Source organism: Coregonus clupeaformis, chromosome 37 (genome assembly GCF_020615455.1).
Source record: "Coregonus clupeaformis isolate EN_2021a chromosome 37, ASM2061545v1, whole genome shotgun sequence".
NCBI classification, from domain to species: Eukaryota; Metazoa; Chordata; class Actinopteri; order Salmoniformes; family Salmonidae; genus Coregonus; species Coregonus clupeaformis.
In genome coordinates this window covers 12,544,940-12,569,093 of record NC_059228.1, presented here as the reverse complement: position 1 = coordinate 12,569,093, position 24,154 = coordinate 12,544,940, and the positions used below count along the sequence as shown (strand labels likewise).

The 24,154-nt window shown below is 43.6% G+C and overlaps 1 protein-coding gene across 2 annotated transcripts in view; it reads left to right on the top strand.

The window, feature by feature from the left end:
• Positions 1-23,456, top strand: part of LOC121553627 (lysophosphatidylserine lipase ABHD12) — a 42,003-nt gene extending 18,547 nt beyond the window's left edge. For both annotated transcript variants that reach the window (XM_041866885.1, XM_041866886.1), the window contains 12 exons: positions 2,420-2,541; positions 3,426-3,531; positions 7,730-7,849; positions 8,091-8,121; positions 8,300-8,345; positions 8,480-8,609; positions 8,806-8,843; positions 17,912-17,991; positions 18,102-18,184; positions 18,714-18,792; positions 22,015-22,142; positions 22,346-23,456. In XM_041866885.1, coding sequence (XP_041722819.1) covers positions 2,420-2,541; positions 3,426-3,531; positions 7,730-7,849; positions 8,091-8,121; positions 8,300-8,345; positions 8,480-8,609; positions 8,806-8,843; positions 17,912-17,991; positions 18,102-18,184; positions 18,714-18,792; positions 22,015-22,142; positions 22,346-22,379 — 997 coding nt within the window. In that variant the 3' untranslated portion in view covers positions 22,380-23,456. The remainder of the gene's footprint in view (positions 1-2,419; positions 2,542-3,425; positions 3,532-7,729; positions 7,850-8,090; positions 8,122-8,299; positions 8,346-8,479; positions 8,610-8,805; positions 8,844-17,911; positions 17,992-18,101; positions 18,185-18,713; positions 18,793-22,014; positions 22,143-22,345) is intronic.
• The last annotated feature ends 698 nt before the right edge of the window (positions 23,457-24,154 follow it).

The following is a 24,154-nucleotide window of genomic DNA, read 5'->3' as shown; positions in this document are numbered from 1 at the left end:
TGTCTTCCATTTCCTAATAATTGCTCCCACAGTTGATTTCTTCAAACCAAGCTGCTTACCTATTGCAGATTCAGTCTTCCCAGCCTGGTGCAGGTCTAGAATTTTGTTTCTGGTGTCCTTTGACAGCTCTTTGGTCTTGGCCATAGTGGAGTTTGGAGTGTGACTGTTTGAGGTTGTGGACAGGTGTCTTTTATACTGATAACAAGTTCAAACAGGTGCCATTAATACAGGTAACGGGTGGAGGACAGAGGAGCCTCTTAAAGAAGAAGTTACAGGTCTGTGAGAGCCAGAAATCTTGCTTGTTTGTAGGTGACCAAATACTTATTTTCCACCATAATTTGCAAATAAATTCATTTAAAATCCTACAATGTGATTTTCTGGAATTATTTTTCCTCAATTTGTCTGTCATAGTTGACGTGTACCTATGATGAACATTACAGGCCTCTCTCATCTTTTTAAGTGGGAGAACTTGCACAATTGGTGGCTGACTAAATACTTTTTCCCCCCATTGTAGCAGGATTTCTTATAAGCTTCTGGATTAGTGTCCCGCTCCTTGAAAGCGGCAGCTCTAGCCTTTAGCTCGGTGCAGATGTTGCCTGTAATCCGTGGCTTCTGGTTGGGATATGTACGTACGGTCACTGTGGGGACAACGTCGTCGATGCACTTGTTGATGATGCCGGTGACTGAGGTGGTATACTCCTCAATGCCATTGGATGAATCTGGGAACATATTCCAGTCTGTGCTAACAAAACAGTCCTCTAGCGTAACATCTGTGTCATCTAACCGCTTCCGTATTGAGTGAGTCACTGGTAATTCCTGCTTTTAGTTTTTGCTTGTAAGCAGGAATCAGGAGGATAGAATTATGGTCAGATTTGCCAAATAGAGGGCGAGGGAGAACTTTGTGTGTCTCTGTGTGTGGAGTAAAGGTGGTCCACCTGGTTATACGTAAAATGCTGGTAGAAATGAGGTTTGCCTGCATTAAAGTCTCCGGCCACTAGGAACGCCGCTTCTGGATGAGCATTTTGTTGTTTGCTTATTGCCTTATGAAGCTTGTTGAGTGCGGTCTTAGTGCACTCAACGAGGTGTGCTCAGAGAATCGCTGACACCAATTTAGACACGTGATGCCCCGTACAGATCGTGGCGTATTTCATTTTGCCGTACGTCATCTTCACTGAGTTTTGCCCCGCTACTGAACGGAGAAGTGTAATGCAAGATGGAGAAGATCTTTCTCTCATTAGAGAAAGCATTTATTTTGGTAGATTGGAAAATATGACCTTTTTAATTAAAGACAGGATAAATATATTGTTTTATGTGATAATAAAACATGTTTTGTTTAGTTACTTTTTCATCAACTTGTTTCTCTAACATTATAGCAAGTCAAGCTGGCTTGCACTGCAGAGCAGCTAGCTAGCTAAAAGCCAGGCTAGGTTTACGATACCACTGTAGCTAGCAACCTCCACCTAATAATTATCATCAAAAACAAACGTCATTACCATCACATTAAACTTAAATGGGAGGTAACAGCCAGTGTGTATTATTTAACATTACTATTAAAATGGTACTCTCTTATTGGAATGGGAAATTGTTTACAAGTTTCTAGCGATCCCATAAAGCCATCACCGAAAACCGCATTTTAATCTTCTGTGGTTTTGGTAACTTCCTGTTCTTCGACACTGTCTGGACTGAAGACGATGCTAAGTTTGAAACATTTTAAAGTATGCGGCGTCCGTCTCACAATGGAGCCTTCAACCGCAAGGGGGCGTTGTGATTCCACTCCATTGTGGACGTCCCCATTGAAATGCATGACATCCGGCACAACGTAACGGAGTGCTTATTGGTAATGTGAACGAGGCTTGACTCTCAGACTTACGGCCATGTAGAAGTTCCTCATTATAAAGGGTTGCATTGAGCAAGGCTAAGGTGCAGTGTGTTTTACACAGCATTTTGTGGCTGTTATTTTTTATATCTCTTTGAAATGGCCTGAGGTCATGAAGAGCACCACTGCTCCCAAGTCGGAACTCTGCAACGGCTAGTTGGATGAATCCGTTTGGAAGGAAGGGATGAAGTGTGCAGGTTACAGGCTGCTGTAACTAGGACTTTGTCATGACTCTCTTTGAACCCCATCAACCTCAGAACCAAGCAACATGATTGGTCAATATCAAGACCTCAACATCTGGTTTTACTCTGTATGAACAGCGAAGAATTGTTATTACCCAAACAGTCTGAACTCTGAACCCTCATCCTGATAACTAACACAACTGTTTTAGTACTGTACACATCTGTGTGCAATTGGAAAGGATAGCAGATCTTTGTAGTCTTAACTGTTTTTAGCCATCTAAAATCGTAACGTTTTCTACTTTGGTTTTTGAAGATCAATATAAAATGCTGACATTGTCTCTCCCCTGCATGTGTGTTCCAGATATGGCCTAATGGGCAGATTGAAGAGGATTCTCCTGTGGGTGCTAGGAGTCTACATAACCATCCCCTTCATCGTCAAACTATGCCCCTCCATTCAGGCAAAACTCGTATTTTTAAATTTTGGTGAGTAGCTATAGAAACCAATAAGGCATGTTTTGTTCTATCTAGTTGTTTGCATTGCATTGATTAAGAAATTGGTTGTTTTTTTATGAGAGACTAAATAAGCTTGTTTCATCAGTTAGCTCTGGCCTCTGGGTGTTTCACTTGGTAGGTGGATACTTGTAGCTCATTTAGTAAGTGTGCATACTGCATACATAAGCAAGGGTGCATGTGCTAATATGTGCGAGTCACCTGAACCTGAAACACAACACAGCACGCAACTCCAGACGGAGGCAGTTGAGGGTGTATATTCCATCTGCAAGCATGCAATACACAGCCTTCACCGCTCCCTCACTCCATCTGATATGTGGTGTGGGTGTGTAACTGTAGTAGTTTCATGCATTATAGGCAGAAGCGGTCAGGATTGCATGTGAAACATTGATGAGTCAGTAGTGCTGAGTGGTGGGTTGTGACCACAGCTGATTCTAACTTGTAGCTGCTTGGTTTCAACCCATCAGTATTCAAGACTGGATCTACCCATTGTTTAACATTTAACCCCATCAGATTTAACATGCTTTTCTGTCCCACTCTGTGACATCTGATTTTCTTTTGGAATCTTTTGAATGGTTTGCAGTGCACTTAAAGACCAAAATGTCTTGTGGATGGCAGACAGTTCGAGGTTTTCTGAGTATTAAGAGAGGAAGTGAAACAGTATACGTCTGTACAGGAAGAGGATGGGGACTTGTGACCGTCTCATGTAACGTTATAGAGTGGAAAGAGGCAGAGCACTGCCATTTTATGGAGCAGCCCGTCGATTTTTGCTGAGAGCTGCTGCTTTGTCAGTGATATCTTATTGTCTTAGCACTTCTAACACAGCCTCTCTGTCTACCCAACCCCACCCCCTGCAGTGCGGCTGCCCTATTTCATTGACTTGAAAAGGCCACAGGACCATGGCCTGAACCACACCTTTAACTTCTACATGCAGCCAGAGACTGGCGTCAACATTGGTGTATGGTAAGGAGACACACATACACACACACACCAGCTGCTTGGCTAAGACTGTGTGGGATGGATCTCCGACTTTCTTTCTCTCTCTCTATCCCTCCCTGTCTCTATCGCGCGCTCTCTCTCTCTCCCTCCCTCTGTCAATTAGTTCAATTCAAATGGCTTTATTGGCATGGAAAGTGTTACTGCATACATTGCCAAAGCAAATATATAGACACATATCAAGTCAATGATGACGCGCAGATAGATAACAATAAGACAAATAATAATACTCAATGAGTAGTAACAATGAACAGAACACTACAGTAAGAAATGAATGAGGACAATAATGAAATGGTGTGAAAGACACAGGTTATTGCTCTGGTTGGTCGTTCCAATGGCTGTCCCTACAGGTGTGGCAGGAAGCTACATACACTGCTCAAAAAAATAAAGGGAACACTTAAACAACACAATGTAACTCCAAGTCAATCACACTTCTGTGAAATCAAACTGTCCACTTAGGAAGCAACACTGATTGACAATAAATGTCACATGCTGTTGTGCAAATGGAATAGACAACAGGTGGAAATTATAGGCAATTAGCAAGACACCCCCAATAAAGGACTGGTTTTGCAGTTGGTGACCACAGACCACTTCTCAGTTCCTATGCTTCCTGGCTGATGTTTTGGGCACTTTTGAATGCTGGCGGTGCTTTCACTCTAGTGGTAGCATGAGACGGAGTCTACAACCCACACAAGTGGCTCAGGTAGTGCAGCTCATCCAGGATGGCACATCAATGCGAGCTGTGGCAAGAAGGTTTGCTGTGTCTGTCAGCGTAGTGTCCAGAGCATGGAGGCGCTACCAGGAGACAGGCCAGTACATCAGGAGGCCGTAGGAGGGCAACAACCCAGCAGCAGGACTGCTACCTCCGCCTTTGTGCAAGGAGGAGCACTGCCAGAGCCCTGCAAAATGACCTCCAGCAGGCCACAAATGTGCATGTGTCTGCTCAAACGGTCAGAAACAGACTCCATGAGGGTGGTATGAGGGCCCGACGTCCACAGGTGGGGGGTTGTGCTTACAGCCCAACACCGTGCAGGACGTTTGGCATTTGCCAGAGAACACCAAGATTGGCAAATTCGCCACTGGCGCCCTGTGCTCTTCACAGATGAAAGCAGGTTCACACTGAGCACGTGACAGACGTGACAGAGTCTGGAGACGCCGTGGAGAACGTTCTGCTGCCTGCAACATCCTCCAGCATGACCGGTTTGGCGGTGGGTCAGTCATGGTGTGGGGTGGCATTTATTTGGGGGGCCGCACAGCCCTCCATGTGCTCACCAGAGGTAGCCTGACTGCCATTAGGTACCGAGATGAGATCCTCAGACCCCTTGTGAGACCATATGCTGGTGCGGTTGGCCCTGGGTTCCTCCTAATGCAAGACAATGCTAGACCTCATGTGGCTGGAGTGTGTCAGCAGTTCCTGCAAGAGGAAGGCATTGATGCTATGGACTGGCCCGCCCGTTCCCCAGACCTGAATCCAATTGAGCACATCTGGGACATCATGTCTCGCTCCATCCACCAATGCCACGTTGCACCACAGACTGTCCAGGAGTTGGCGGATGCTTTAGTCCAGGTCTGGGAGGAGATCCCTCAGGAGACCATCCGCCACCTCATCAGGAGCATGGCCAGGCGTTGTAGGGAGGTCATAAAGGCACGTGGAGGCCACACACACTACTGAGCCTAATTTTGACTTGTTTTAAGGACATTACATCAAAGTTGGATCAGCCTGTAGTGTGTTTTTCCACTTTAATTTTGAGGGTGACTCCAAATCCAGACCTCCATGGGTTGATACATTTGATTTCCATTGATAATTTTTGTGTGATTTTGTTGTCAGCACATTCAACTATGTAAAGAAAAAAGTATTTAATAAGATTATTTCATTCATTCAGATCTAGGATGTGTTATTTTAGTGTTCCCTTTATTTTTTTGAGCTGTGTGTGTGTGTGTGTGTGTGTGTGTGTGTGTGTGTGTGTGTTCTATATGAGCGGAGCCTAGTAAAAAAGTATATTGGTTTCCCTGACATCTGGACCTTTTCTGGAATATCATAATGTTTGTCTTTTTGAGATTGACGGTAAATGCCCAGGTCTGACAGAACTGTTGCAGATTATCTAATTGTTGCTGTAACCCCTCTGTGGGGGACTGCAGCACCAGATCGTCTGCATACAGGAGGCATTTGATTTCTGTGTCATTAAGAGTGAGACTGGGGGCTCTTGATTGCTCAAGCGTTTTGATTTACATGTTTATCAATTAGGGTATCTCATTTATTAATATGGTTTGATAATTTGGTAGGAATCCAATTTGATTTTTGCTCAGGACATTACTGCACTTTCTCAGTGAACACAATCTGCTGTTCATGATGGCGTCTCTCTCTCTCTCTCTCTCTCTCTCTCTCTCTCTCTCTCTCTCTCTCTCTCTCTCTCTCTCTCTCTCTCTGTCTCTCTCTGTCTCTGTCTCTGTCTCTGTCTCTGTCTCTGTCTCTGTCTCTGTCTCTGTCTCTCTGTGTCTCTGTCTCTCTCTCTCTCTGTGTGTCTCCCTCCCTCTCGTCCCTGTCTCCCTCCCTGTCTCCCTCCCTCTCGTCCCTCTCGTCTCTCTCTCCCTCCCTCTCGTCTCTCCCTCCCTCCCTCTCGTCTCTCCCTCCCTCCCTCTCGTCTCTCCCTCCCTCCCTCTCGTCTCTCCCTCCCTCCCTCTCGTCTCTCTCCCTCCCTCTCGTCTCTCCCTCCCTCCCTCTCGTCTCTCTCCCTCCCTCTCGTCTCTCTCTCTCTCTCTCTCAATTCAATTTACTTTATTGGCATGACGTAACAATATACATATTACCAAAGCGTACTTTGGTGATTAAGTAATTCATTTACGATATTAACATCATTAAAATAATAATTACGATTTGTCAATGGGACAGTCAGTAACAACAATAATCAAGTGTAAAAATAACCATACAATGGACAATAACAATGGCATAGAGGACATGTGCAGATTGGTCTGTCCCTCATCTTATTTTTACATTTACATTTTAGACATTTAGCAGACACTCTTATCCAGAGCGACTTACAGTTAGTGAGTACATACATTATTTTTTTCTTTTTCATACTGGCCCCCCGTGGGAATCGAACCCACAACCCTGGCGTTGCAAACGCCATGCTCTACCAACTGAGCTACATCCCTGCCGGCCACTCCCCTACCCTGGACGATGCTGGGCCAATTGTGCGCCGCCCCATGGGTCTCCCGGTCGCGGCCGGCTACGACAGAGCCTGGATTCGAACCAGGATCTCTAGTGGCACAGCTAGCACTGCGATGCAGTGCCTTAAACCACTGCGCCACTCGGGAGGCAATGTAGTGCGCTGCTAACCCACAGCTCTCCCCCAACAGGAAGACACCTGTCATCAGAGGGGTCTTTGAAACCTTGAATAAGGGTTTCAAATTTGGGGAAATGACACTAATTGTTTTATTTTTGATATTTTGTCAGGAAATGCAGCTCTGTCTCGGGTTCTGCTGTCTCTCTCAGTTCTCTCTCTCTCTCAGCTCTCTCTCTCTCTCAGCTCTCTCTCTCTCTCTCTCAGCTCTCTCTCTCGCTCTCTCCTGCCTATTAGGCCTCTAGCTGTCTCATAGTGTGTGATGAACCCCTTGGCTCAAACACTAACACACAGCACACTGCCTCCTGGGGTGCAATGTGTGTTTTATGTGTGTGTGTGAGAATGATACAGTGACACTGGACCACAGGGTGGGAAGACACAGCAGTCCCTGTGGATGTTTAAGGCCGGGGGGGGGGGTTGGGGGGTAGGAACTCGAGCAGACTAACTGGGGAACGTTGACCGTGGGAAAGGCATGTTGAGCCCAGAGGAGTTTAGCAGTGTGGGTTGTAGTAGATGGAAACTAAAGGCTGAGGTGATGATATGTATATAGACAAGTCTCTGTTCAGGGCTATTCTCTTAGAACATGGTTGTGTGTCCTGTTATGTAAAACATGTAGCCTACTCTAATCTGATAGTTCTTACAGTACAGTCTGTGTCCTATGTTAGACTCAAGTACAGATGAGATACTAGCCTATATCAAACCAGTTTGACTTGTGTGTCAACCTATCCCACCCCACACCTCTTAGTCTATAGTAGGCGTCTATTCTGTACATTGCTTGCTTACAGCTTTCTCCTTGTTTATGTCACTGCTCCTGTTCCACCCAGGCACACAGTCCCAGCCCAGATGTGGAAAGAGGCGCAGGGGAAGGACAGAGCGTGGTATGACAGTACCTTTAAATCCCCCTATCCAGTCATGCTGTACCTTCACGGCAACGCAGGGACAAGGTGATCATACATTTTGATTTAAAAAGTGTTACTCTGGTCCAGTACCCCTGGCGTACACCTTGCCTCTGGTCTGTGACCATTAACTCACATGACAACCATCCGCCTTTTAATATTTGTTTGTTGAAGCTCACAACCTTGGAACGTGTACATATAAACAGAATGCACTCTTCAGAATGGCTGTTTGTGAGGAATGCTTTACCTTTCACCTGGTTGATAAACTTGTCTATTCTGTCTCTTTCAGAGGAGGGGACCATAGAGTTCAACTCTACAAGGTGAGAGGATTGCATTGCAGACACACTTGCACTTGCTACGCTTTTATCCCACCCATACTGTATCTAGCTATATTGAGGACTGACCAACAAACAGAATTCAATGAATTGTTTGTGAATTGACCTGCTTTCAGTCTGATCTGGAGTTGAGATTTGATGCGTTTTGGTTTCCCCTCCCCAGGTCCTTAGTGCATTAGGCTACCATGTAGTCACATTTGATTATAGAGGTAAGTGGGGTTCTACTTCGGTCTGTTTCTGAGTTTATTAACTATCACAATACCCCTTTTCTTAAAAAGATAATCTGACCTTAGATCAACATTCAGGGGCTTCTTTATCGTTCATACTTCTCTGGTTGTTCCAGGTTGGGGTGATTCAGATGGGAGCCCCTCTGAGAGAGGCATGACGTCAGATGCCCTGTTCCTCTACCAGTGGGTGAAGGAGAGGGTGGGGAGCAAACCCCTCAACGTCTGGGGCCACTCACTGGGAACAGGGTAGGAACACACAGACATCTCTCCATCACATTAATCTCAACATTTCACAAATAGATTTTGTGTAAAATTATAAACTCTTGTATGATTATGAACCAACAATTGGATGAACATATACGTTGGGTGAATTTGTTTGTACTGGTAAATCAGTCAATTTACAGTGGTAACTATTGATTAATATTTTTTTCTCATTTTCCAGGGTGGCCACTAACCTAGTCCGACATCTGTGTGACAGAGGTAAGCACATTTTTTTCCACATTTTGTTACTTTACAGCCTAATTCTAAAATGGATTAAAAAATATATATATACAGTGGGGAGAACAAATATTTGATACACTGCCGATTTTGCAGGTTTTCCTACTTACAAAGCATGTAGAGGTCTGTAATTTTTATCATAGGTACACTTCAACTGTGAGAGACGGAATCTAAAACAAAAATCCAGAAAATCACATTGTATGATTAAGTAATTAATATGCATTTTATTGCATGACATAAGTATTTGATACATCAGAAAAGCAGAACTTAATATTTGGTACAGAAACCTTTGTTTGCAATTACAGAGATCATACGTTTCCTGTAGGTCTTGACCAGGTTTGCACACACTGCAGCAGGGATTTTGGCCCACTCCTCCATACAGACCTTCTCCAGATCCTTCAGGTTTTGGGGCTGTCGCTGGGCAAAACAGACTTTCAGCTCCCTCCAAAGATGTTCTATTGGGTTCAGGTCTGGAGACTGGCTAGGCCACTCCAGGACCTTGAGATGCTTCTTACGGAGCCACTCCTTAGTTGCCCTGGCTGTGTGTTTCGGGTCGTTGTCATGCTGGAAGACCCAGCCATGACCCATCTTCAATGCTCTTACTGAGGGAAGGAGGTTGTTGGCCAATATCTTGCGATACATGGCCCCATCCATCCTCCCCTCAATACGGTGCAGTCGTCCTGTCCCCTTTGCAGAAAAGCATCCCCAAAGAATGATGTTTCCACCTCCATGCTTCACGGTTTGGATGGTGTTCTTGGGGTTGTACTCATCCTTCTTCTTCCTCCAAACACGGCGAGTGGAGTTTAGACCAAAAAGCTCTATTTTTGTCTCATCAGACCACATGACCTTCTCCCATTCCTCCTCTGGATCATCCAGATGGTCATTGGCAAACTTCAGACGGGCCTGGACATGCGCTGGCTTGAGCAGGGGGACCTTGCGTGCGCTGCAGGATTTTAATCCATGACGGCGTAGTGTGTTACTAATGGTTTTCTTTGAGACTGTGGTCCCAGCTCTCTTCAGGTCATTGACCAGGTCCTGCCGTGTAGTTCTGGGCTGATCCCTCACCTTCCTCATGATCAGTGATGCCCCACGAGGTGAGATCTTGCATGGAGCCCCAGACCGAGTGTGATTGACCGTCATCTTGAACTTCTTCCATTTTCTAATAATTGAGCCAACAGTTGTTGCCTTCTCACCAAGCTGCTTGCCTATTGTCCTGTAGCCCATCCCAGCCTTGTGCAGGTCTACAATTTTATCCCTGATGTCCTTACACAGCTCTCTGGTCTTGGCCATTGTGGAGAGGTTGGAGTCTGTTTGATTGAGTGTGTGGACAGGTGTCTTTTATACAGGTAACGGGTTCAAACAGGTGCAGTTAATACAGGTAATGAGTGGAGAACAGGAGGGCTTCTTAAAGAAAAACTAACAGGTCTGTGAGAGCCGGAATTCTTACTGGTTGGTAGGTGATCAAATACTTATGTCATGCAATAAAATGGAAATTAATTACTTAAAATCATACAATGTGATTTTCTGGATTTTTGTTTTAGATTCCGTCTCTCACAGTTGAAGTGTACCTATGATAAAAATTACAGACCTCTACATGCTTTGTAAGTAGGAAAACCTGCAAAATCGGCAGTGTATCAAATACTTGTTCTCCCCACGGGGGGGGGGTGTGTGTGTGTGTGTGTGTGTGTGTGTGTGTGTGTGTGTGTGTGTGTGTGTATGTATGTATATATATATATATATATATATATATATATATATATATATATATATATATATATATATATATATATATATATATATATATATATATATACACTGCTCAAAAAAATAAAGGGAACACTTAAACAACACATCCTAGATCTGAATGAATGAAATAATCTTATTAAATACTTTTTTCTTTACATAGTTGAATGTGCTGACAAAAAAATCACACAACAATTATCAATGGAAATCAAATGTATCAAACCATGGAGGTCTGGATTTGGAGTCACCCTCAAAATTAAAGTGGAAAACCACACTACAGGCTGATCCAACTTTGATGTAATGTCCGTAAAACAAGTCAAAATGAGGCTCAGTATTGTGTGTGGCCTCCACGTGTCTGTATGACCTTCCTACAACGCCTGGGCATGCTCCTGATGAGGTGGCGGATGGTCTCCTGGGGGATCTCCTCCCAGACCTGGACTAAAGCATCCGCCAACTCCTGGACAGTCTGTGGTGCAACGTGGCGTTGGTGGATGGAGCGAGACATGATGTCCCAGATGTGCTCAATTGGATTCAGGTCTGGGGAACTGGCGGTCCATAGCATCAATGCCTTCTTCTTGCAGGAACTGCTGACACACTCCAGCCATATGAGGTCTAGCATTGTCTTTCATTAGGAGGAACCCAGGGCCAACCGCACCAGCATATGGTCTCACAAGGGGTCTGAGGATCTCATCTCGGTACCTAATGGCAGTCAGGCTACCTCTGGCGAGCACATGGAGGGCTGTGCGGCCCCCCAAAGAAATGCCACCCCACACCATGACTGACCCACCGCCAAACCGGTCATGCTGGAGGATGTTGCAGGCAGCAGAACGTTCTCCACGGCGTCTCCAGACTCTGTCACGTCTGTCACATGCTCAGAGTGAACCTGCTTTCATCTGTGAAGAGCACAGGGCGCCAGTGGCGAATTTGCCAATCTTGGTGTTCTTTGGCAAATGCCAAACGTCCTGCACGGTGTTGGGCTGTAAGCACAACCCCCACCTGTGGACGTCGGGCCCTCATACCACCCTCATGGAGTCTGTTTCTGACCGTTTGAGCAGACACATGCACATTTGTGGCCTGCTGGAGGTCATTTTGCAGGGCTCTGGCAGTGCTCCTCCTTGCACAAAGGCGGAGGTAGCTGTCCTGCTGCTGGGTTGTTGCCCTCCTACGGCTTCCTCCACGTCTCCTGATGTACTGGCCTGTCTCCTGGTAGCGCCTCCATGCTCTGGACACTACGCTGACAGACACAGCAAACCTTCTTGCCACAGCTCGCATTGATGTGCCATCCTGGACGAGCTGCACTACCTGAGCCACTTGTGTGGGTTATAGACTCCGTCTCATGCTACCACTAGAGTGAAAGCACCGCCAGCATTCAAAAGTGACCAAAACATCAGCCAGGAAGCATAGGAACTGAGAAGTGGTCTGTGGTCACCACCTGCAGAACCACTTCTTTATTGGGGGTGTCTTGCTAATTGCCTATAATTTCCACCTGTTGTCTATTCCATTTGCACAACAGCATGTGACATTTATTGTCAATCAGTGTTGCTTCCTAAGTGGACAGTTTGATTTCACAGAAGTGTGATTGACTTGGAGTTACATTGTGTTGTTTAAGTGTTCCCTTTATTTTTTTGAGCAGTGTATATACACAGTTGAAGTCGGATGTTTACATACACTTAGGTTGGAGTCATTAAAAATCGTTTTTCAACCACTCCACAAATTTCTTGTTAACAAACTATAGTTTTGGCAAGTCTGTTAGGACATCTACTTTGTGCATGACACAAGCAATTTTTCCAACAATTGTTTACAGACAGATTATTTCACTTATAATTCACTGTATCACAATTCCAGTGGGTCAGAAGTTTACATACACTAAGTTGACTGTGCCTTTAAACAGCTTGGACAATTCCAGAAAATGATGTCATGGCTTTAGAAGCTTCTGATAGGCTAATTGACATCATTTGAGTCAATTGGAGGTGTACCTGTGGATGTATTTCAAGGCCTACCTTCAAACTCAGTGCCTCTTTGCTCGACATCATGGGAAAATCAAAAGAAATCAGCCAAGACCTCAGAAAACAATGTGTAGTCTGGTTCATCCTTGGGAGCAATTTCCAAACGCCTGAAGGTACCACGTTCATCTGTAGAAACAATAGTACACAAGTATAAACACCATGGGACACGCAGCCTTCATACCGCTCAGGAAGGAGACGCGTTCTGTCTCCTAGAGTTGAATATACTTTGGTGCGAAAAGTGCAAATCAATCCCAGAACAACAACAAAGGACCTTGTGAAGATGCTGGAGGAAACAGTTACAAAAGTATCTATATCCACAGTAAACCAAGTCCTATATCGACATAACCTGAAAGGCCGCTCAGCAAGGAAGAAGCCACTGCTCCAAAACCGCCATAAAAAAGCCAGACTACGGTTTGCAACTGCACATGGGGACAAAGATCGTACTTTTTGGAGAAATGTCCTCTGGTCTGATGAAATAAAACTGTTTGGCCATAATGACCATCGTTATGTTTGGAGGAAAAAGGGGAATGCTTGCAAGCTGAAGAACACCATCCCAACCGTGAAGCACGGGGGTGGCAGCATCATGCTGTGGGGGTGCTTTGCTGCAGTAGGGACTGGTGCACTTCACAAAATAGATGACATCATGAGGAAGTGAAATTATGTGGATATATTGAAGCAACATCTCAAGACATCAGTCGGGAAGTTAAAGCTTGGTCGCAAATGGGTCTTCCTAATGGACAATGACCCCAAGCATACTTCCAAAGTTGTGGCAAAATGGCTTAAGGACAACAAAGTCAATGTATTGGAGTGGCCATCACAAAGCCCTGACCTCAATCCTATAGAAAATCTGTTGACAGAACTGAAAAAGCGTGTGCGAGCAAGGAGGCCTACAAACCTGACTCAGTTACACCAGCTCTGTCAGGAGGAATGGGCCAAAATTCACCCAACTTATTGTGGGAAGCTTGTGGAAGGCTACCCAAACATTTGATCCAAGTTAAACAATTTAAAGGCAATGCTACCAAATACTAATTGAGTGTATGTAAACTTCTGACCCACTAGGAATGTAATGAAATAAATAAAAGCTGAAATAAATCATTCTCTGTACTATTATTCTGACATTTCACATTCTTAAAATAAAGTGGTGATCCTAACTGACAGTGAATTTTTACTAGGATTAAATGTCAGGAATTGTGAAAAACTGAGTTTAAATGTATTTGGCTAAGATGTAAACTTCCGACTTCAACTGTATACACAGTGCTATGAAAAAGTATTTGCCCCTTTTCTAATTTTCTCTACTTTTGCATATTTGTGATACTGAATGTTATCAGATCTTCAACCAAAACCTAATATTAGATAAAGGGAACAATTGCCCCCTTACACTCAATAACTGGTTGTGCCACCTTTAGCTGCAATGATTCCAACCAAATGCTTCCTGTAGTTGTTGATCAGTCTCTCACGTCGCTGTGGAGGAATTCTGGCCCACTCTTCCATGCAGAACGCTTTAACTCAGTGACATGTAGGTTTTCAAGCATGAACTGCTCGTTTCAAGTCCTGCCACAACATCTCAATTGGGATTAGGTCTGGACTTTGACTAGGCCATTCCAAAACTTCAAATATGTTGCTTTTTAACAATTTTCATGTAGACTGGATCGTTGTCTTGCTGCATGACCCAGCTGCGCTTCAGCTTCAGCTCACAGACGGATGGTCTGACATTCTCTTGTAGAATTCTCTGATACAGAGCAGAATTCATGGTTCCTTCTATTATGGCAAGTCGTCCAGGTCCTGAGGCAGCATAGCATCCCCAAACCATCACACCACCACCATGCTTGACCTTTTGGTATGATGTTCTTACTGTGGAATGCAGAGTTTGGTTTTCGCCAGGCATTACTGGAACCATGTCATTGCAGCTAAAGGTGGCACAACCAGTTATTGAGTGTAAGGGGGCAATTACTTTTTCACACAGGGGAATTGGGTGTTGCATAACTTTGTTTATGAAATAAATATGTAATTGTTGTGTTATTTGTTCACTTATGTTCCCTTTTATCTAATATTAGGTTTTGGTTGAAGATCTGATAACATTCAGTATCACAAATATGCAAAAGTAGAGAAAATTAGAAAGGGGGCAAATACTTTTTCATATATTCTCATCAATCTACACAGAATACCCCATAATGAATAAAAAACAGATACCCTTTGTTATGAGACTCAAAATTGAGCTTGGGTGCATCCTGTTTCCATTGATCATCCTTGATGTTTCTAAACCTTGATTGGAGTCCACCTGTGGTAAATTCAATTGATTGGACATGATTTGGAAAGGCACACACCTGTCTATATAAGGTTCCACAGTTGACAGTGTATGTCAGAGCAAAAACCAAGCCATGAGGTAGAAGGAATTGTCAGTAGAGCTCCGAGACAGGATTGTTTCGAGGGACAGATCTGGGGAAGTGTACCAAAAAATGTCTGCAGCATTGAAGGTCCCCAAGAACACAGTAGCCTCCATCATTCTTAAATAGATGTTTGTAAACACCAAGACTCTTCCTAGAGCTGACCGCCCGGCCAAACTGAGCAATCGGGGGAGAAGGGCCTTGGTCAGGGAGGTGACCAAGAACCCGATGTTCACTCTGACAGCTCCAGAGTTCCTCTGTGGAGATGGGAGAACCTTCCAGAAGGACAACCATCTCTGCAGCACTCCACCAATCAGGCCTTTTTATGGTAGGGTGGCCAGACGGAAGCCACTCCTCAGTAAAAGGCACAACAGCCCGCTTGGAGTTTGCCAAAAGGCACCTAAAAGACTCTCAGACCATGAGAAACAAGATTATCTGGTCTCATGAAACCAAGATTGAACTCTTTGGCCTGAATGCCAAGCGTCACATCTGGAGGAAACCAGGCACCATCCCAATGGTGAAGCATGGTGGTGGCAGCATCATGCTGTGGGGATGTTTTTCAGCGGCAGGGACTGGGAGACTAGTCAGGATTGAGGGAAAGATGAACAGAGTAAAGTACAGAGAGATCCTTGATGAAAACCTGCTCAGGACCTTACTGAGGGGAAGGTTCACCTTCCAACAGGACAACGACCCTAAGCACACAGCCAAGAAAACGCAGGAGTGACTTTCTGGACAAGTCTCTGAATGTCCTTGAGTAGCCCAGCCAGAGCCCGGACTTGAACCCGATCGAATATCTCTGAAGAGACCTGAAAATAGCTGTGCAGCGACGCTCCCCATGCAATCTGACAGAGCTTGAGAGGATATACAGAGAAGAATGGGAGAAACTTCCCAAATACAGGTGTGCCAAGCTTGTAGCATCAAACCCAAGAAGACTCAAGGCTGTAATTGCTGCCAAAGGTGCTGAGTAAAGGGTCTGAATACTTATGTAAATGTGATATTTCAGTTGTTTAAAAAAAAAAAAATACATTTGCAAAGATTTCTAAAACTGTTTTGGGTTTGTCATTATGGGGTATTGTGTGTAGATTGATGAGGAAAAAATAATATTTAATCAATTTTAGAATAAGGCTATAACGTAACAAAATGTGTAAAATGTCAAGGGGTCTGAATACTTTCCGAATGCACTGTATATTCTTGATTTATATAGCCTTTAGTGAGTGCAGGTGCTGCGTGTATCACGCAACAAAATGTATTAGAAAAACAAGTCACAATTTTGGGGGGGTTTAAATAAAGTATCATTCTTAGAATTAAGGTGTTATATGGGTTGTTCCACGAAATGAGTGCCTTTTTGTCCCTTTTTATATTTTAAGTGGAAATTGTGCACAAATACAGAATTGTAATAGTCTGTTATATTAAATGAAGTGCCCTTTTACATTTACATTTACATTTACGTCATTTAGCAGACGCTCTTATCCAGAGCGACTTACAAATTGGACGTTAGCAAGTCTTTTAAGATGGACCACATTTAAAATGCAATAAATCATATTTTTAAGATGAATAAAGACTTGCTAACGTAACAACATTCAGCATTTTGCATTTTGCATCCTCTGACTTCTAGGAAGATTTTAACCCACTTAACCCCAACATTTCTCTAAGTTTTCACCATCATTTTAAAGCCCTAGTTATTTTGTTGCTTTGACAAAGTCATTTCTGAAGACAATTTTTTTTATTCATGTTATTAGTGATTCATAATCTTTTTAACTATTCCCTAATTTTAAAGTCAACGCTGTTAAGTGAACTGAACTCTCGTTTTAATATGGTGAAACTATTCCTTTTAAAGTATTTTTTTCAAGAGACATTGAACGTCTAATACTCAAATCACAGTGTAAAAGCAGGTGAGCTGGTTCTACTCTTTTTGGCCGTTTTGTGGTGGAAGATTTTGCAGGTCGAGCATAAGACGTCAACCCTGTTATCCATAGATGGACAAGCTAGAAATGTTTTAACACTTTCAATTAGTTTTTTAAAGCTTGCATTCAAATACCCCTCCCTGTTGCACACAACAAGCTTCCATTCCCCCTGCCATGGCTGATTCAAGATGAAGAACTCTTCAATCCTGTTACTTTATTTGGCACTTAATAGGCATTTACTATAGTATTATAATTTATTTTTACCTCTTGAGATGGGGGGTGGAGAGTTTTTTTTTAAAAAGTTGAACGTGCTCTTTATGACAATGTTAAAATAAGGTGGAATTTAAATTTAAATTCACCTAGTTACACCACTCAAAAGGCACCTAATTGGTGGAAAGACCCATATACCTGTGCTGTTTTTAGAGTTTAAATAAAGTGGGTCAACTTACCCTCTTGTGTTTGGTACTTAGAGAATCCAGAGAGGGATTCTGAAAAGTTTGACAAAATATTGACACTTATGTAACATTAAGTTTGAGGGTCACATGCTTGGGTCACATGCTTGGGTCCACCATGGACTTTTACAAGCATTCCTCACCCAATGGCCAATACAGGTTAGGCATAATAATCATATGGTCATACAGTATTAGGCTTCTGCCCATTTTCAAGTATATTCAATCACTGGTCAGATCCTAGCAAGTGAGAGAAACATGAACTCAGGCTTGGTGTTGTGTTGTGTACTACCGGAGGAACTAACTCATTGGCTGTTGGCCTGAACACACCAGACGCAAAGGCTTTTCTTCCAGTGGTAGCTCAAGTGTCCACAGCTTTAATTTTTCACACCCCTCTGACTGGGTTACAGGGTCACAGAAAGTGGCTAGTTATGACTGCTTTATTCAAGGAAGTGAATGCCTGAATGAAATGAATTCAAGGCAATTTATTTATACATCTTAGATAAGTATGGTTATTTTTCATGATGGTTGGTTTGATTTGAATGACATTCTTCTATTTTCCAGGGATGCCCCCAGACTCCTTAGTCTTGGAATCTCCATTCACCAACATCCGAGAGGAGGCCAAGAGCCATCCCTTCTCTATGGCAAGCATTTCCTCTTAATCCCTTGACTACATGTTGAATCTTATTTAATTGTATTTGATGTAACGTTTATTTATATTATTAGCTACCGTCTGTGTCATTGCTTCTTGTAGGTCTACCGATACCTTCCAGGCTTTGAATGGTTCTTTTTAGATACCATATCAGCAAATGACATTCGATTTGCCAGTGATGAAAAGTAGGTTGAACTTGATTCTTTCCAGACCATTTAGTTTAACGTAAGATTCAAAGCAGAGTGCCATGTCACTTGTTCCTGCTCATGTTTTCAAGATTGCGTCTTCACACAAACTGCTTGTTGGGTCAATTAGACCTCTCTGACACACAACCATTCATCAAGAGGTCAAACCCTTGTATCAAATGTTATATCAACAGATTAAAAGACTGCTTGTTTGCATGTTAAAGAGCAGAGGCATAGTCTGAACATGGCCGACCCAAGCGCTGTCCATGCCTTTTCTCCATGTCCTCTGGTATGTGCTGAGGGGGCTAACTCTGGGAAAGTCAGTCTTGTATTGTAGGTGGCCTACAGAGGACATTCATTCAACTCTGTCAAGACTTTCTTTGTGCAGTACTTTCTCGTGGAGTCGCCAAGCACTAGTATAGTATAAGGACCGTAGGGCCATTAACATACTAGCAACCATGCATGTTCAGACACTCCAAGATCTTCAGAGACTTGAATGTAATTTTAGCTTGTTGCTTCTCTTTTGTAGTGTGGACCACATATCCTGTCCATTGCTTATCCTTCATGCCGAGGATGACTCAGTCGTGCCCTTTCATCTAGGGAAGAAGGTATCCCTTTTACTTTGGGCTTCATAAAAGTCATCCACATCATCGCGACCTCGCACAGCCTTCATCTGGTCCTCCTTTTGCAGAGGACACAGGAAACTATTTGATCTACCAAAAAAAACAAAGTTCATTTCATAGATGATTTAATACAGGTCATTAATATCCTGTGCAATATATATATATATATATATATATATATATATATATATATATGTGTGTGTGTGTGTGTGTGTGTGTGTGTGTGTATATGTATAGGTATATACAGTGGAGAGAACAAGTATTTGATACACTGCCGATTTTGCAGGTTTTCCTACTTACAAAGCATGTAGAGGTCTGTAATTTTTATCATAGGTACACTTCAACTGTGAGAGACGGAATCTAAAACAAAAATCCAGAAAATCACATTGTATGATTTTTAAGTAATTAATTTGCATTTTATTGCATGACATAAGTATTTGATCACCTACCAACCAGTAAGAATTCCGGCTCTCACAGACCTGTTAGTTTTTCTTTAAGAAGCCCTCCTGTTCTCCACTCATTACCTGTATTACCTAAACATGTTTGAACTCGTTACCTGTATAAAAGACACCTGTCCACACACTCAATCAAACAGACTCCAACCTCTCCACAATGGCCAAGACCAAAGAGCTGTGTAAGGACATCAGGGATAAAATTGTAGACCTGCACAAGGCTGGGATGGGCTACAGGACAATAGGCAAGCAGCTTGGTGAGAAGGCAACAACTGTTGGCTCAATTATTAGAAAATGGAAGAAGTTCAAGATGACGGTCAATCACCCTCGGTCTGGGGCTCCATGCAAGATCTCACCTCGTGGGGCATCAATGATCATGAGGAACGTGAGGGATCAGCCCAGAACTGCACGGCAGGACCTGGTCAATGACCTGAAGAGAGCTGGGACCACAGTCTCAAAGAAAACCATTAGTAACACACTACGCAGTCATGGATTAAAATCCTGCAGCGCACGCAAGGTCCCCCTGCTCAAGCCAGCGCATGTCCAGGCCCGTCTGAAGTTTGCCAATGACCATCTGGATGATCCAGAGGAGGAATGGGAGAAGGTCATGTTGTCTGATGAGACAAAAATATAGCTTTTTGGTCTAAACTCCACTCGCCGTGTTTGGAGGAAGAAGAAGGATGAGTACAACCCCAAGAACACCATCCCAAGCATGGAGGTGGAAACATCATTCTTTGGGGATGCTTTTCTGCAAAGGGAACAGGACAACTGCACCGTATTGAGGGGAGGATGGATGGGGCCATGTATCGCGAGATCTTGGCCAACAACCTCCTTCCCTCAGTAAGAGCATTGAAGATGGGTCGTGGCTGGGTCTTCCAGCATGACAACGACCCGAAACACACAGCCAGGGCAACTAAGGAGTGGCTCCGTAAGAAGCATCTCAAGGTCCTGGAGTGGCCTAGCCAGTCTCCAGACCTGAACCCAATAGAACATCTTTGGAGGGAGCTGAAAGTCCGTATTGCCCAGCGACAGCCCCGAAACCTGAAGGATCTGGAGAAGGTCTGTATGGAGGAGTGGGCCAAAATCCCTGCTGCAGTGTGTGCAAACCTGGTCAAGACCTACAGGAAACGTATGATCTCTGTAATTGCAAACAAAGGTTTCTGTACCAAATATAAAATTCTGCTTTTCTGATGTATCAAATACTTATGTCATGCAATAAAATGCAAATTAATTACTTACAAATCATACAATGTGATTTTTTGGATTTTGATGATTCAGAGGAGAACTGGGTGAAAGTGTTGTGGTCAGATGAGACCAAAATCGAGCTCTTTGGCATCAACTCAACTCGCCGTGTTTGGAGGAGGAGGAATGCTGCCTATGACCCCCAAGAACACCATCCCCACCGTCAAACATGGAGGTGGAAACAGTATGCTTTGGGTGTGTTTTTCTGCTAAGGGGACAGGACAACTTCACCGCATCAAAGGGACGATGGACGGCACCATGTACCGTCAAATCTTGGGTGAGAACCTCCTTCCCTCAGCCAGGGCATTGAAAATGGCCCAAAACACCCGGCCAAGGCAACAAAGGAGTGGCTCAAGAAGAAGCACATTAAGGTCCTGGGGTGGCCTAGCCAGTCTCCAGACCTTAATCCCATAGAAAATCTGTGGCGGGAGCTGAAGGTTCGAGTTGCCAAACGTCAGCCTCGAAACCTTAATGACTTGGAGAAGATCTGCAAAGAGGAGTGGGACAAAATCCCTCCTGAGATGTGTGCAAACCTGGTGGCCAACTACAAGAAACGTCTGACCTCTGTGATTGCCAACAAGGGTTTTGCCACCAAGTACTAAATCATGTTTTGCAGAGGGGTCAAATACTTATTTCCCTCATTAAAATGCAAATCAATTTATAACATTTTTGACATGCGTTTTTCTGGATTTTTTTGTTGTTATTCTGTCTTTGTCAGTGGGCAAACGTACATATCAGCAGGGGATCAAATACTTTTTTCCCTCACTATATGTATGTATCTATGTATGTATGACTCCCAAAATTTATGATTTAAAAAATCATATTTTGAAAATCAATTCTGTATATGCCAGTATTAATTTCAGCTTAGTTGTTAAGTTCGAACCTCGGAGCAAAATTTTTTGTAGACTTTATCTACTTCCCCAGAGTCCGGTGTACTCGTGGATACCATTTTTATGTGTCAGCATCCATTATGAATGAATTTGGAGGTCGTTTCGCGAGTCAATGCTAACAAACATTAGCACAATGACTGGAAGCATGCTAGCTATTCCCATATACTTCCAGTCATTGCGCTAACATTAGTTAGCATTGGCTCGTGAAACTACCTCCAACTTAATTCATACTGGACACAGACATTAAAATGGTATCGACAAGTTCATCTGACTATGGGTAAGTTGATAAAGGACTTCATTGCCAAAATTCCAAACTATCCCTTTCATTTACAGACTCAGATTTGAGTCACGCTACTGTATTATAGCAGTGAAGGAAAACACAGAAATGGAATTCATTTGATTTTTTTTATTACTATTCTGTTTTTAATTTATTGGTAATCTATTTCATTGGCTTTAAAACAATAAAATAAAATGAACCCCTCAAATGTTCATCACTACTAACGCTCTGTAGCACAGAACAGTCATAGTTCACAGCAGGGCCAGGTCTATTTGCTATTCTTTTAAACTGGACTGAACACAAGCCTCCCATAACTCCATTGTGTTTGGCTCCTTCCCCCTTTCAGCTGTACGACATTGCTTCCAAGTCCAAGAGCCTGAGTGGACACAAGCTCCAGTTCATCCCCTTTCCTGTCTCTCTGGCCTACAAGCACAAGTTCATTTACAGGAGTCCTGAGCTGCCACACATACTCAGGTAAAGCAGCTAGACCAGCTGCGCACATATACACAGTAGTAAGGAGTGTTTCACTGTTGACAATTTGTGTCTTGACCTTAGGCCAACTGAGTAGAAATTATTAAATGTAGGCAATTAGTTGTACAGTAGGTGTCTACTTTCTTAGCCTCCTTTGTACTGAGTTGTGCTAAACGTAATTCTGTTTGATTTAATTTTTCTTCCAGTGACTTCCTTGGCACGACTCATCCCCATGCATAACTGACGAGAACATTTCGACCTGTCCATTGTTTCCTCTTACACCACCCCCACACACACACATTCTCTGGCACACACACTGAAACTCTTCCACTGTATGCTTTATGGTTGGTGTGTACATATCTCATAAAACATTGAAATGTACACGCATGGACTGAAGAAGATGCATCCATTCCTTTATTTAGCATTCCTTTGACACCTAAAATTCCTGCAAGACATAAATGGAACACTGGCAAAGAGAGAAGGATGGACAACTGGCTTGGCATGTTGTCAAGGTTACACAAACCAAGAGGATGGCTTGAGCACAAAGAAGATGAAATATGCACACATTTTAAGGAGCCAAGACGTCAAACCTCATGGAGTGGGAAGAACAGTGGATCGAGCAGGGAAGCAGTGTTTTTAATTGCTAAATGTTTGGGGTTATATACATTCACCCACAGGGCGAGGAAGGAGAAGGGTCTTCATTTTACAACTAATCTGCAGCTAAGAGCAAATTATCTGTCAATACCAGTCCAGTGGATCTTTTAACCTGTTTATTTTCCCAATTTTATTTTTGTTGTTACATTACCGATCATGATTTAAATGTCTATCTTTTATATTTGACTGATCTCAGATAAGAAGTTTTGGACTCTTAACTTTTTTCTATTTAAGGAAATATATAACGTGAATTAAATATGATACATTTGATCAAATATTGGTTTTGGGCTTGACAGTATCATTATTTGCCTTCTAAAAGAGAAGACTGGTCACTTTATTTTAGAACCCCTTAGGACGCTTCAGGGCAAGCTCATGAATTTTAAGATATCAGGGAGGAAATTAACTGAAGAGCTAAGGTTTAAGAAATATGGTTTCCACTTGCCAATTATAGCCTACCTCCAAAGCAAAAATACCATATTAATGATCCGGTGCATAGTAAAGTGTTTACCCAAGCTGAGAAGACATAATGGAAATGTCCATTTTAATTCCAAATCTTAGTGCTAAAACACGTTCACCCTCCTCTTTGCCAGTGTAACCGGTGTGAAATGGCTAGCTAGTTAGCGGTGCGCACTAGTAGCGTTTCAATTGGTGACGTCACTCGCTCTGAGACCTTGAAGTAGTTGTTTCCCTTGCTCTGCAAGGGCCGCGGCTTTTGTGGAGCGATGGGTAACGGTGCTTCGAGGGTGACTGTTGTTGATGTGTGCAGAGGGTCCCTGGTTCAAGCCCAGGTAGGGGCGAGGAGAGGGACGGAAGCAACATTGTTACATTGGTGCCGTGACCCGGATCACTGGTTGCTGCGGAAAAGGAGGAGGTCAAAAGGGGGGTGAGTGTAACCGGTGTGAAATGGCTAGCTAGTTAGCGGTGCGCACTAGTAGCGTTTCAATCGGTGACGTCACTCGCTCTGAGACCTTGAAGTAGTTGTTTCCCTTGCTCTGCAAGGGCCGCGGCTTTTGTGGAGCGACGGGTAACGGTGCTTCGAGGGTGACTGTTGTTGATGTGTGCAGAGGGTCCCTGGTTCAAGCCCAGGTAGGGGCGAGGAGAGGGACGGAAGCAACATTGTTACATTGGTGCCGTGACCCGGATCACTGGTTGCTGCGGAAAAGGAGGAGGTCAAAAGGGGGGTGAGTGTAACCGGTGTGAAATGGCTAGCTAGTTAGCGGTGCGCACTAGTAGCGTTTCAATCGGTGACGTCACTCGCTCCGAGACCTTGAAGTAGTTGTTTCCCTTGCTCTGCAAGGGCCGCGGCTTTTGTGGAGCGACGGGTAACGGTGCTTCGAGGGTGACTGTTGTCGATGTGTGCA